The sequence below is a fragment of the Lampris incognitus genome, chromosome 10 (assembly GCF_029633865.1).
Source record: "Lampris incognitus isolate fLamInc1 chromosome 10, fLamInc1.hap2, whole genome shotgun sequence".
NCBI lineage: Eukaryota > Metazoa > Chordata > Actinopteri > Lampriformes > Lampridae > Lampris > Lampris incognitus.
Genome location: NC_079220.1, coordinates 6,552,641 through 6,566,972, shown reverse-complemented (window position 1 = coordinate 6,566,972; position 14,332 = coordinate 6,552,641). Strand labels below are relative to the sequence as shown.

Below are 14,332 nucleotides of genomic sequence, written 5' to 3'. Positions count from 1 at the left end.
AGCATCCGTAAAGACGTTTCCCTTTCCTTTTTTTGTCTTGCCCTTGTCTGTCCCTTCCTCCTCTGTTGATCTCTTTATTTGGCCTCTCTCTGTTGCTCTCTCACTGCTCTCTCTCCTTTTCTATGTTGCTCCAAGTGGTGGCTGGTGCTAACAACTTTTTTTTGGGGGGGGGGGGGCGCTATTTACCTTGGCGCAGCACAACTGACAGCTGCTTTAATGTCCACACAGTCACAGAGTTGTTCCCCCCCGCCATTTTTCCGGCCAATCACCCTATTTTCCAAGCCGTCCCGGTCGCTGCTCCACCCCCTCTGCCGATCCCCGGGGGGGGGGGGGGGGGCTGCAGACTACCACATGCCTCCTCCGATACATGTGGAGTCGCCAGCCGCTTCTTTTCATCCTGACAGTGAGGAGTTTCACCAGGCGGACGTAGCGCATGGGAGGATCACGCTATTCCCTCCAGTTCCCCCTCCCCCTGAACAGGCGCCCCGACCGACCAGAGGAGGCGCTAGTGCAGCGATCAGGACACACACCCACATCCGACTTCCTACCCACAGACACGGCCAATTGTGTCTGTAGGGATGCCTAACTAAGCTGGAGGTAACACGGGGATTCGAACCGCCGATCCCCGTGTTGGTAGGCAACGGAATAGACCGCTCACCGTCACAATCACCGTCACAGGGTAATTAAGAAGGACAATGTAGCCTATAGACCCTAATAAAATCTATAGGCTACATTGTCCTTCTTAATAACTGTGACTGTGCGGACATTAAAGCAGCTGTCAGTTAATGCTGCGCCAAGGTAAATTGTGTCTCCCCCCCCCCCCCCACCCCCCAAAAAAATTGTTAGCACCAGCCGCCACTGGTTGCTCACTCTCAAATAGTGTCTTTATCAAGCTGTCTCTTTCTCTCGCTCTTTCTGTCTGTCTCACACTCTGTCTTTCTCTGTGCTCTGTTCAGGAGGTAGCTTTGCAGGACGTTCGCAAGGAAATACGGTTCTGCCAGAAGGTGAAGCTTCCAATCATCGGTGTGGTGGAGAACATGAGCGGCTTCGTCTGCCCCAGTTGCAAGGTAATGATGTCATCAAGAAATGCGCGGTGGGTGGAGCACTGCGGCAGGGGGGAGGATCCTGGCCCCCTCAAGGCTAGCGATGTAGCCTACACACCAATACAGAATCCAGGACAGGGCGACTTTACTTTCCACTTCCCTTTTTGATTTGTATTTTTTTAGTTTGTTCGATTTCTTTCTCTCTTTCCTGGTATTTGTATTGTTGTCGATGTCGCTCAGCGTTGGTTGCTGTTTTAATTGTGCTTTTTGTGTTGCTGTATTTATCACTGGATGCAAGATGAGTGGGCATAACCTAAATCCACCAAACAGGAAATGGTCAAAATTCAACATTGCTTTTTTTTTAATCCTCATGCAGAACACATCGCAGATCTTCCCTCCCACCAGTGGGGGCGCTGAGCGGATGTGTGAGGAGCTGAATCTTCCTCTGTTAGGAAAAATTCCTCTGGATCCCCGGATAGGACGCAGCTGTGATGAAGGGAGGTCTTTCCTTAACTACGCACCAGAGTCCCCTGCTGCCAAAGCCTACTACAGTATTGTCCAGCGTGAGTGTAGATACAGAATACTCCTATAGAAAACATGTACAACACAGTGTCTTGATGCATGCTCTACACTTCTGGTAAGGAAGTCCCAGAAAGTAGAACCAGTTCATCTGGACACAAAGTTTGGTGGGAGACACGTTCCATTACTCATCTAAGTGACTTCATCAGTCTCAGCTGACTGCAGGTACCTCCAGCCTCCAACAGCACAGTTGCATACCGACCGAAACTGGCGAGCGGTTTAGTATGCAAACGCTGTGACCATTAATTCGAGTATTAGAGTTACAGTTGCCAAGTGTACGATTCACATATATGAAGAGGGAACAACCATTCCTGAACCCGGGGGGGGGGGGTTAAGAGTACATCTGTCACTATCTTACAACGCTGTGATTGCAGCTGTTCCCCACAGCACGGTGGCGCAGTGATGAGCGCTGTCGCCTCACAGCAAGAAGGTCCTGGGTTCGAACCCCGGGGTTGTCCGACCTTGGGGTCGTCCTCTGCGTGGAGTTTGCATGTTCTCCCCGTGTCTGCGGTGGGTTTTCTCCCGGTGCTCCTGTTTCCCCCACCATCAAAAAGACATGCATGTTAGGGTTAATACTCCTGCCCCTGACCGAGGCATGGCGAGACGAACTGGAGTTGGTCCCCGGGTGCTGCACGGCGGCTGCCCACCGCTCCTAGCTACACAGCTAGGATGGTTTCAATGCAGAGCGTAATTTCCCCACAGCGATCAATAAAGTATGTTAAATCAATCTGTGAAAAGTACACATGCCCAGTGTAACTCTAATTAATGGTCATGGCATTTGCATATGAAACCGGTCACCGGTTTCAGTTGTTATGCAGCTGTTTGGTTTATAAAGTTGGGGATACCTGCAGTCAAAGTCACTTAGATGAGGGATGAAACGTTTCTCCAAGCAAACTTTGTGTCCAGGTGAACTGATTCTACTTTCTGGGATACAAAACAGCGTTGGCGTGTGTTTAAGTGCATGCAAGTGCATGCATTTTTCATGCATTTTTCCTGCCTCTGCTGAATGAAGTGAAATACAATCGACTTCCCTCATATCCCTTCACATCACTACTGTACATCTGCAGACAATGGCAGTTGTACTGTGAGTATGTCGGGTTAAGCTGTGCACGGGAAATGTTGTGTATGTGTATGTTGTGAGGGAACCTAGTATGTAGGTTCCCTCACAACAGACACACTCACTCACTTGCCTCCAGCTTGTTTTTGATGACTTTGTGTTTTCGAAGGTTCAAAAAGAGAAATGACTATTTGATATCAGGAAGCAGTCAGCCAAAGGGGAATAAGAAAATTACTTAGAACTAGAAGAGTGCACTAGTCGGGTGCAGCTCACCACCAGACATATATCCCCTTCTCCAGTGTCCGGAGTTGGTGACAAACCACCCCTTTTTTTTCCACCTACCAGGAGGGGGGATAATACGGAGGCGCTGCCTGCGTATCTCTCCTACTTCAGGGCTCGGACTTAGGCGAAAAACCAGCTGAGGAGTTAGCAATCAGTTGCGGTATAAAACAGGATTTTCAAAGGTTTTGAATCACCACAACCATGAGAGATCCTTGATCATACAGTCACAGCTGTGCACAAAAATGATAAGGGTGACAGGCCCAGCAGTATGCGAGATTAGCAGTGAACTGATACACGCACATGCGGACTGAAAACCCAGTGTTTTTTCTTTCTTCTATTGTGCGACTTTTGCACAGTGCGCAAGTTGATTGAACGGGAAATATGGAGGAAAAAAACTTCTCAATGTGCAGCGCTTGCCTCACAGCAAGAAGGTCCTGGGTTCGAGCCCTGGGGTTGGCCAACCTTTGAGGTCGTCCCGGGTCGTCCTCTGTGTGGAGTTTGCATGTTCTCCCCGTGTCTGCGTGGGTTTCCTCCGGGTGCTCCAGTTTCCTCCCACAGTCCGAAGACATGCAGGTCAGGTGAATCGGCCATACGAAATTGTCCCTAGGTGTGAATGTGTGCGTTTGTGTGTGTGTCGGCTCTGTGACGGTCTGGCGGCCTGTCCAGGGTGTCTCCCGCCTGCCACCCAGTGACTGCTGGGATAGGCTCCAGCATCCCCGCGACCCTGAGTAGGATAAGCGGTTTGGATAATGGATGGATAGAAAAACGTTTTGCCTGTCAGTATGTGGATGAGCAGCCTCCCAGGTGGACCCTCGCTCGAATGCGAACTTGCACTTTACAAAAAAAGAAAAGGTTTGCTACGTGACCATTTTGGTCTCACTCTAACCCTGTCTTTATTTTCATACTATAATAAAGCTGGGTAAACTGGTAGCAGTCACGCATGTGCGACTCAGCTCTGTGGTTGACTCAGATCGGGCAGTGACAAGAATGTGCAACACTTGCTGTTTTGACAGCAACCTAGAGGATGTTGTTCCTTTATAACTTTCGCATTTTTTGGATTATCAAAATTCTTTTAATAACTTTTGATCGTGTCGCTGCCCGATCTGAATCGACCGTAGATGTGTTGCGTATGCGCAGTTGACTTAGATCGGACAGTGACAGAGAGCAGTGTTAGTCGAGCGAGCTAAAGAGTGAATGAAGAGAGGGAGCAGCGATAGCGAGAACAAAGTTTTTTTTAAGGCTTTTAATCACCGCAACCATGAAAAGTTCTTCATCATACAGTCATAACTGTGCACAAAAAATTTTTAATTCTAGGCTGATAGGCCCAGTAGTTTGCAAGATTAGCCGTGGACAGACACACACACATCAAGAATCAAGAACATGATGTCATTTCTTTCATGTACTTGTGTACACAAAAGAAACGAAATTCGGTTTCCTCCAGCAGTGCGACACAAAAGACAAAAACACTAATCCAAAATTTCCCAAAAATGACACCACCAAAAAAAACAGAGAACACAGCAAAAAAAAAAAAAAAACACAAACAGTTAACAACATAGTCCACTCAGTGCAACACAGTCCAAAAATTCCACTGTCCAGAGAACGATCTCCAGCCAGGATGACTTTCGGCACTGCCGGTTTGCATGGGCTAACAATTAGCTTAGTCCGCCCCACTTCCGCGTCCTGTCAGACCGCCCCCCGGTGTTTCCTTTTCGGGCGCAGCTCCGGCAGGGCCGTGGTCCCTGGGCCCACAGGACCCAGCAGACCAAGCTGTCCCAGCCGATCCAGTGCCAGCTCTCCCAGCCAGACACTGTCGACACACCTCCCCGCACGCCACACGACGACACTAAAACACAGTCAGCGCTAGGTGAGGCCGCCACCAGACCACCCTCGTGTTATCGGAACTGCCGGTCTGCATGGGCTAGCAGTTAGCTTAGCCTGCCCCGCTTTCGTGTCCTGTCAGACCGCCCTTGGTGTTTCCTCTTCAGGCACAGCTCCAGTAAGGGCCATGGTCCCTGGGTCCACAGGACTCACCAGTCTATGTGCCTGGTGGGGATGAAAATATACACCAACCAGGTCAGTTGAGATTTGTTTCACAGACCGGGCTGCACTTGTGCATGTTCGCAGACAAATTAAATCTGCTCCCCAAATAAAATGTGTTCTCTCTAATATGGCCGCACACCACTGATTTTGGAAAACAGTTTGAGTATTATGTTTGAAGTAAAATAAGGATTTATTCAGGTGTGAAGTAAGTTAAACTATAGATTGTTCTCCCTCACCATCATCATTATTATCACTGTTGTGAACATGCTCAGTCTCCCAAACACACATCATTATCAATTCAACAGATTTTAAATTTGGGGTGTAACTTGTTACGGGGGGACACTTTTTCAGAAGAGTCGAGTTAATTTCAACCTCATGTCATCTGGACAAGAACCACTTTTCTCCGTTTCACTGCGAGTTAGATGGCTGCCTCGCATCTTATGCCCCTTTTCTGCTACATGGTACTAGCTTGACTCGATTCGACTCGCCCTTATTTCGTTTTCCATTACTGGACAGTACCGGGATTTTGGTAACCGGTACCACTTTGCTGGTACCACCTTTGTCGAGGTTCCAAAAAAAACTGGAGCGGGTACCAAAATCAATGCGGACCTCTGATTGGTCAGAGAAAACACGTCACTGCGTCATCAATGCGTGCATTGGATGTCACCCGGCATTTTTAAATACCAAAGTGGTCGAAGCAGAGTTATCTTAAAAGTACATTTTGAAATTGAAACCTGGCGTCGCTGTGACGACCAGCTACACTGAGGGGGTACTGTTATGGTAATGGAAAACGACATAGAAGCGAGTTGAGTCAAGTTGAGTTGAGCTGGTACGATGTAGTGGAAAAGGGGCATTAGAGAAGCGTATGCAGGGCTGAAAAAGGTCGCTGTTGTGTTCACAGTCCTTTGTGCATGTGTCTCACAAAGACATTCTCACTATCTGATGACTTCCTGTAGAGGCCATTTCTATTATATGTCATTGTCCTTGTCAGGCTCATAATCACGACCATTACAATAAGTGTTGTCCTTGTCACCTCTGCTCCTCTCTCTGCAGGTATCAAGGACTACTGTTCCAACCGTAAGAACGAGGAGCAATAGCTGAAGCCTCCGTGAGGGCAGCCATATCGGACCGGTGCACAGCAACAAGTCACTGGATGAGGTCCCAGTGAATTCGAGATGTTTCTGACCATGAACCAAATTGACATGACGTCACACGCAACACAACAGCACACCGACACAATAAGCATATTGACATCAATAACACAGCAGGTATTTAGTAACCCCCACCAATGCCTGTCAGTATATAATCAGCCTCAACAACTTCATTAGTATATTGCCACCAACACTTGTTTGACTATCACCACTATATGCAAAATATATGAAGATTGACAAAGAACAATTACATGTACATCGTACTGTTTAGTCTTGTGCCGACAGTTTGACGTAGTTTGTATTCGATAATAAAGCGCCCAAAGAACAACAAACTATCCTTTGTGCAAATAAGAAGGTACCCGGTTGGTAGTTTAGGCACTTAAACTGGCACGAGAACCAAAACTGGAACATAATACACAGCGACAGAAATAAAAGCCAGAACCAAAATTAAACACAGCCACCACCACTACGGAAAGCCATAGAGGAACCACGCTGAGAGGGTGCAAAGAAATCACAATGTCTGCACTTCTGCTCATATGAACCATCTTCGGCCGTCCTTCAGGACCTGCTTAAGGGACAGGCGCTGTAAAACAGCAGTGTTTGTGTGGACAGCTGAAATCGGTCCCAGACCGTGTCCAGTCGGTGCAGAGAAGAGATTAGATTTAGGTAGTAGATTTTACTGATTTTTTTTTTTTTTTTAATATTTAGCCTGGGTACTTGAGTTAAGCTGCCTGGGCCCAGATATCTACAAATTCAGTACTACTGAGCTGAGTGAGTGTAATACCCTGGTGTAAAGTGCACGATGCTCTGGAGCTTAGTTGCAGAATGGGATGTAGAGATAAATGTAATTGTTCAGTCCGATTGAAATTTTATTTGACTTTTCAGTTTGCATCACTTCTTCTTCTTCTTCTTCTTCTTCTTCTTCTTCTTTTGGCTTGTTCCCTGTTTCCCAGGGGTCGCCACAGCAGATTTGATAGTTTCCATCAGTACCCTGTGAGGGCGCAGCACCGATGAGGGTCTTGTCAGTCCGCATAATGATTTGGCAAAATTTTACGTCGGATGCCCTTCCTGACACAACCACTAACCCTATGGACGGGGGCACAGGTAAAGTGCTGGATGCCATCCCGGTATTCATGGGCTTGCGCCCACCCCAGTCGCCATGTCAGTTTGCACCACTTGATAATCATAAATCATTCAACAGCCCGATCAAAAGCACACCCTTCTGAGATCTCTAATCTAAGTCTGGACCCTTCAGGTTTGCAGGTTGTGTCATTCGTATGAGATCCAGATAGCTTGTGAGGTTTTTATCAACTAGACGACCGCAAATCCCCTAATAAATCTTAGTGCCCAAACCAATTTCTTGGCTATATGAGAGCGGTGGTTGTCTGCTTGTAACATCTTCAAACTACAAGAAAATTCACCAAATCTAATTTCCTAATTGTCGATTTTTATATTTCCTCTGAATGTTGTATTGAATTGTACTAATGTCTTGAGCAGTTTTTTTTTTTCATATATGATGCACTTTGCTTTGACTGATGAATAAAAATATAATTTATGCTGAATCAAACTCGATTTGGGACTAGATTATTCTAATTTTGCTGCCTAAGTTTCAAGGGTACACAGAATACGGCAATGAACTTCTTTCCCACCTCGCATACTTTACATACCATTCAGATTAACTGAGCAAGGCCGCCTGTGGACTGTGGGAGGATAAAAATAAGACCAGGGAAAACAGTCACATGGAAAGGCAATGGTCGAACCCTCTTTCTGTGACGCAACACCATCCTGGTTATGGAGAAAGGCTTTCGTTTCATCTGTGTATATGAAATATTGAAATGATATGAATATGATATGACATGATGGGCGGCACGGTGGCCCAGTGGTTAGCGCTGTTGCCTCACAGCAAGAGGGTCCTTGGTTCGAACCCCAGGTCCTCTGTGGAGTTTGCATGTTCTCCCCATGTCTGTGTGGGTTTCCTCCGGGTGCTCCGGTTTCCTCCCACCATCAAAAAGACATGCATGTTAGGGTTAATACTCCTGTCTGTGCCCCTGAGCAAGGCAGTGGGAAGAAGAACTGGAGTTGGTCCCCGGGTGCTGCAGCTGCCCACTGCTCCTATACAATTGGATGGGTTGAATTTAGAAGACAACTTCATTGTAACCGAGCAATTGTACAATGACAAAATGACAAAAACAAAGTGGCTTTCTTTCTTCCTTTAGCTCTTGGTATTTCTCCAGCTTCTCATGCTCTTTCTTCCTGATGTCGCCGTTGCTAAGGATTGCTACATTGATCACTACGGCTGTCTTCTGTTCCTTGTCGACCACCGCAATAAATGGTTGGTTAGCCAGCACCTGCTTAGAAGTCTGGAGCTTGGAAGTCCCACAGGATCTTAGCTCTGCCGCTCTCAACCGCCTTTGGTGGTGTCTCCCATTGGACTTGGGGACTTCCAGTCTGTATTCAGTACAGCTGTTCCTGTACACTATCCCAGCCACTTGGGAGTTTGCATGTTCTCCCCGTGCCTGCTGGGTTTCCTCTGGGTGCTCCGGTTTCAGCCCGCCATCAAAAAGACATGCATGTTAGGGTTAATACTCTTGTCTGTGCCCCTGAGCAAGGCAATGGAAAGAAGAACTGGAGTTGGTCCCCGGGTGCTGCAGCTGCCCACTGCTCCTATACAATAGGATGGATTAAATGCACAGAAAATGTCAATGTAACCTGTACAATGACAAACTAAAGTGGTTTTCTTCTGGCTTTCTCTCTATAATGTGAACCAGACTCTACACAACACAAATATATTTTTGGTCATCCGTTGTACTTTTGCCCTGTGACGGCATGGCGGCCTGTCCAGGGTGTCTCCCCGCCGGCCGCCCAATGACTGCTGGGATAAGCTCCAGCATCCCCACGACGCTGTGTCGGATAAGCGGTTTGGATAATGGGTGGATGGATGTTGTACTTTTGATTATCAGGCAGTCCCAGGTTTCGGTGAAGTTGGGGAAAAAAATCTCAACGTAATTAGCAGACGATTAGTGGCACTTTGGTCCTGTGTGTGTGTATGCGCATGTGTGTGTTACATTATATAATATGTATGAAGTGTATATGTGGAACAGCGGGCAAATAATTGAGGATTCAGTTTATAGCGATAAGAAACAGCCGGAATATTTCTGGTTGTTATATGAGGCGAACGGGTTTGATGTGTGGCCTGTCGCTCATTTCGTGATCATGCCTGATCAAATATGGGTATGTTTGATTTTCTAGTTTCTGTTCCTTTCCAGGTTCACATCAGTAGACATGAAACTCCAACTGCTTCCTCCAGCTACTTAGAACCACAACATGCACGCACACACACACAAAACCAGGAACTAACCGTTTAGAGTAATCTGCTTAGTTTCCCTGATAATTGCCTTAGATTACATCTGCACTAACAGATAAATTCAAAAACACATCTTTTTATCTCCATTTTGGCCTTCCAACCAAACTAAGCCGCCGTTTTCAATCAACTTAAACGCGGCTTTTTGAAAACGCTCTCCCAGGTGGATAAATTTTTAATACTGGTCTGGTGTTATGGTGTGGACAGCAAAAATTTAGTTTTTGTAAATGCTGACGTATAATGGTCATGCAAAGGAATTGAATCAAGTGCAACCAGACTTGGTATATATCCGTGAAGACGTTTCGCCTCTCATCCAAGAGGCTTCATCAGTTCGTGCCTTTCTGACTAGACCAAGCTAGTCTGACTGGCTGGTGATAAGAGGCGAAACGTCTTCACGGATATATACCAAGTCCAGTTGCACTTGATTCAATTCCTTTGGATAACCATGACCTGGATGAATGAGAACATTCACAGACATAACGGTCATGGTGACCGACACCATGCCCCTAAGAAGAAGCTTCGGATTTTTTTTTTACATTTGGCATTTCAATATGGACGGCGAACTTTCAAGAAATGATTAGAAAACGTTAGTGTGGATGGAAAACCTTTTCCCCTTTTCACCATGAAAACTGTATTTTCAGATTTGTGCACATTAGTGTGGACATACTCTTAACTCTCCCCCTCTCCTTTCCCATTTTCTACCCTTTGTGCATTTCCCTTTTCCTTTCTCTTCCTTCTCTGTTGATCTCCTTATTTTGCCTCTCTGTTACTCTCTCACTCCTCTCTCTCCTTTTCTATGTTGCTCACTCTCAAAAAGTGTCTTGATTAACTCTCTATCTCGCTCTGTGTAGGGGGTATCTTTGCAGGATCTTTGCTCGATTTTAGTTCTTTTGGACTTAATTGCTGCCTTTGACACAGTTGATAACCACATCCCCTTACGTTGCTTAGAGACCCGGATTGGCATCAAGGGCTCAGCTCTTAGCGTATCGCGCTCTTACCTCACCAACAGAACTTTTTCTGTTCGGGTAATTCTTCTACCTCGATAGCTCAGTTGAGTTGCGGTGTTGGTTGTGGCCGTGCTGTTATCAAGAATGTTCTGATGGACTTTTTTCATCTTCACTACTGCTACCATGAGTTGTTATTTTGTGTGTGTGTGTTTGTGTTTGTAGTGTGTTTGCGTATTAGTGCCGAGCTGTCCCTCAGTTGTGTATTAGTGTTGAACCAGATCTACACTGCAGTAATTGAATCTGTCCTATGCTCAGCCTTGAGGAACACAACGACTCAGTTGACTTGACTTGAGTTGTGGTGTCCCTCAAGGCTCAGTTCTTGGCCCCCCCTTCACTTTTCTATATACATGCTGCCCCTTGGCCAGGTCATTCAAAATCACGATGTGCTTTACCATTTTTATGCTGAGGACACTCAGTTATACATGCCACTAAAACCCACAGATCCTCACACCCTAGCAAGCTCACAACTTGCCTCTCTGACGTTAAATGTCAATGTCTGAAAATTTTCTCAAATTTAATGATAAGTCTGAGGTCTTTCTGTTTGGTCCCGAAAATTCCATCAGCCCTTTTGTTACCAATCTTGGTGGTCTGTCAGGTAGTCTTAAGCAGGCTGCTAGGAATCTTGGGGTAATATTCGATGCTAACCTCAGTTTTGATAATCAAATCAAACATGTTGTTCAGTCATGCTTTCTCCAGCTCAAGCTAATCTCCAAAATTAGGTCATTTTTATCAATTGCCCATCTGCAAAAAGTTATACATTCTTTTATCTATTCTCAGCTTGACTATTGTAATGCACTTTATTCTGGTATTAGCAAGGGCTCCCCTCCACTGTCTGCAGTTGGTACAAAGCACCGCTGCTCAGCTCATTACCAGGACAAAGAGGCATGACCATATCACTCCTGTGCTTGCCTCCCTACACTGGCTCCCTGTTAGATTTCGAATTGATTTAAAATTTTGTTGCTCACTTTTAAGGCTTCAAATGGTCTTGCTCCTACATACATTTCTGATTTATTGACCTGGTATATGCCCTCTCAACCATTAAGATCCACAGATGGAGCCCTGTTGGTTCCTAGATCTGTTTGTTACAAAGGGTGATGGGGCTTTTGCTGTTAGAGCCCCCACACTATGGAACTCTCTTCCTGTCCAACTAAGACAAAACAAGTCTACAGCTTCTTTTAAATTTCGTCTTAAAAGTTTTCTTTTCATGAAAGCTTTTACAAATGTTTGATATTTGTTGAGAGTGAGAGGCAGGGGAGAGAGGGGATGACACACAGCAAAGGGCCAGGGCCGGATTCGAACCCAGGCCGCAGCGGTAAGGACTCAGTCACCGAGCCCCCCCCCCCCCCATGGTACTTTGTAATAGCAGTAATGGAAACATTTACAGATTCTGAAGTTGCTTTTCTCAAACCTAAAATACTCCACAGCAGGGTTCATTAGTTCTGTATTACACTTTACAGCCATGTGTGAGGCGTTTAGGTGTGTTATCTCTCGCAACCGGATTCATTTGAGAGTAGTACAACATGACATCATAAGATATTGTACGGTGTGTGTCTTCAACACCAGGAGACGTCGCCTTGCTCCCTATAATGCATTCAGTCAGGTAAAAGGCCACAGTTGCCGGCAGCCATGTTTCTTTTGTGCATAACTCTCCTCATATCCTAAACTTTAATATAGAGCTTTTGTTTGCAGTTTTCGATTCTGTGTTGCAGTAAAGCCACCTCGGTCAACATGGCTTCCTGTCTTTGACACAAGTTTAAGCGTTTATTTGTTGTTGTTGTTTTTTGTTTTTTTTGCTATCAATTTTAAAAATAGGCTATAGAGCATAGAGCGAGGACCAACTGTGATGTCCCACAGTGATGCTTTCCCTTTTTTTGGATCCCCCCCCTTTTTTTCCCCCCTCCTCAGTTGTACTTGGCCAATTACCCCACTCTTCCGGGGCCGTCCCGGTCGCTGCTCCACCCCCTCTGCCAATCCGGGGAGGGCTGCAGACTACCACATGTCTCCTCCGATACATGAGGAGTTGCCATCCCCAGATAGCAAAATTGCTGTGGCCCGGACCCGTCCCACACCCGACACTTTCAACCAGCCCACATACCGCGTGGAATGATGGCACTTGGGCGTTCCGCTCCGGTTTGCCAGATCTGGGCCAGAACCAAGCCAGAGCAATGACGCATGTGCCGCGTATTTGCCAAAGGTGGCCCATATTTGTTTTGTGATATTTGGGCCATATTCACCATCTACCACACGGGCCACTTCAGGGTCACACCCAGATCACATGTTGCCCAGAGCACCGCATCTTTGCCAAAAAAGGCCACATGTGATTTGGCATATTTGGGCCATATTTGCTATTATACATGTGGGCCACTTCAGATAAGATAGGATAAGATACTTTATTGTCATTGTGCGCACACAACGAAATTTTGTTTGGTGACTCAGACCGGGCGGCGTGGTGGCGCAGTGGTTAGCGCGGTTGCCTCACAGCAAGAAGGTCCTGGGTTCGAGCCCCGGGGTAGTCCAACCTTGGTGAGTCATCCTGTGTGTGGGGTTTGCATGTTCTCCCCGTGTCTGTGTGGGTTTCCTCCGGGGGCTCCGGTTTCCTCCCACAGTCCAAAGACATGTAGGTCAGGTGGATCGGCCGTACTAAATTGTCCCTAGGTGTGAATGTGTGTGTGTGTGTGGGTGGGTGGGCGCTGTGATGGCCTGGCGGCCTGTCCAGGGTGTCTCCCCGCCTGCTGCCCAATGACTGCTGGAATAGGCTCCAGCATCCCTGCGACCCTGAGAGCAGGATAAGTGGTTAAGACGATGGATGGATGGACTCTCGGACCAGCAACACTAGACAAGGTTAATGATTAAAAACAAGATGAAAACAACATTTAGTATAAATAAGTGAGGTAGCAAAAATGATGATGAGACAATAAAAGATAGCAGCGGCTTTTAAAGTTCAGAATAGTGCATGGGGTTATTGCACATAGCTGTCCATATTGTAGCGGCTTTAGTACCAGTTAGTCCTCAGCAGCTATAGGCAGATGTGTGTGTGTGGGGGGGGGGCAATGGAGGCTACAGCTCTGAGGAAGAAGCTGTTCCTCAGCCTGTTAGTCCGGGTTTTGATGCTGCGGTATCTTTTCCCGGATGGCGAGGGAACGAACAGACTGTGACCTGGGTGTGTTGCGTCTTTGCTGATGTTGCTGGGTTTCCTCTGTAAGCGGCCAGCATACACAGCATCCAGGTCTGGAAGCACAGCTCCCACAATGTCTTTACCACCTGGGCCACGTCCTTCCTGTTCTCTGCTGAGTGACTATGTGAGTTCATTGGTGATAAGGATTCCCAGGAATATGATGTTATCCACATTATGCAACTCTTCACCATTTATGGGCAGTGGGGGTGGGGTGGTCTTCCCGGATCTCCTAAAGTCCACAACGATCTCCTTTCTTTTGTTCAGGACCTGTCTGAACACCAGCCAGCCAGATGTTGGACCTCCTCTGTAGTGTGGCTCCTCGTTGTTGGTTATGAGTCCCACTATAGTGGTGTCATCAGCAAACTTCACTATAGTGCTGGAGGAGTGAATGGGGCTACAATCGTCGGTGAAGAGGGCTGGACTGAGCACACAGCCCTGCGGCACACCTGTGTTCAGGATGAGGGGTGAAGACGTATGGTTGCCTATCCTGACATTTTGCGGTCTGTGAGTGAGAGAGTCCATGAACAGAGTGAGGTGTTTAATCCTAGGTTGCTGAGTTTGTGTACCAGTTTGTGTACCAGTTACTTCAGGCTCACATCCATTTTGTCAGGGCCAGAAGGCCATCAGTGCCCCATCA

At 46.8% G+C, this 14,332-nt stretch overlaps 1 protein-coding gene across 1 annotated transcript in view; it reads left to right on the top strand.

Annotated features, from left to right (window-relative positions):
- The window catches only part of nubp1 (nucleotide binding protein 1 (MinD homolog, E. coli)), a 28,293-nt gene extending 20,579 nt beyond the window's left edge, over positions 1-7,714 (top strand). Inside the window, exons 8-10 of the mRNA XM_056287759.1 lie at positions 957-1,067; positions 1,420-1,606; positions 6,055-7,714. Of these exons, the coding sequence (XP_056143734.1) occupies positions 957-1,067; positions 1,420-1,606; positions 6,055-6,098 (342 nt within the window). The 3' untranslated portion in view covers positions 6,099-7,714. The remainder of the gene's footprint in view (positions 1-956; positions 1,068-1,419; positions 1,607-6,054) is intronic.
- Positions 7,715-14,332: the final 6,618 nt, after the last annotated feature.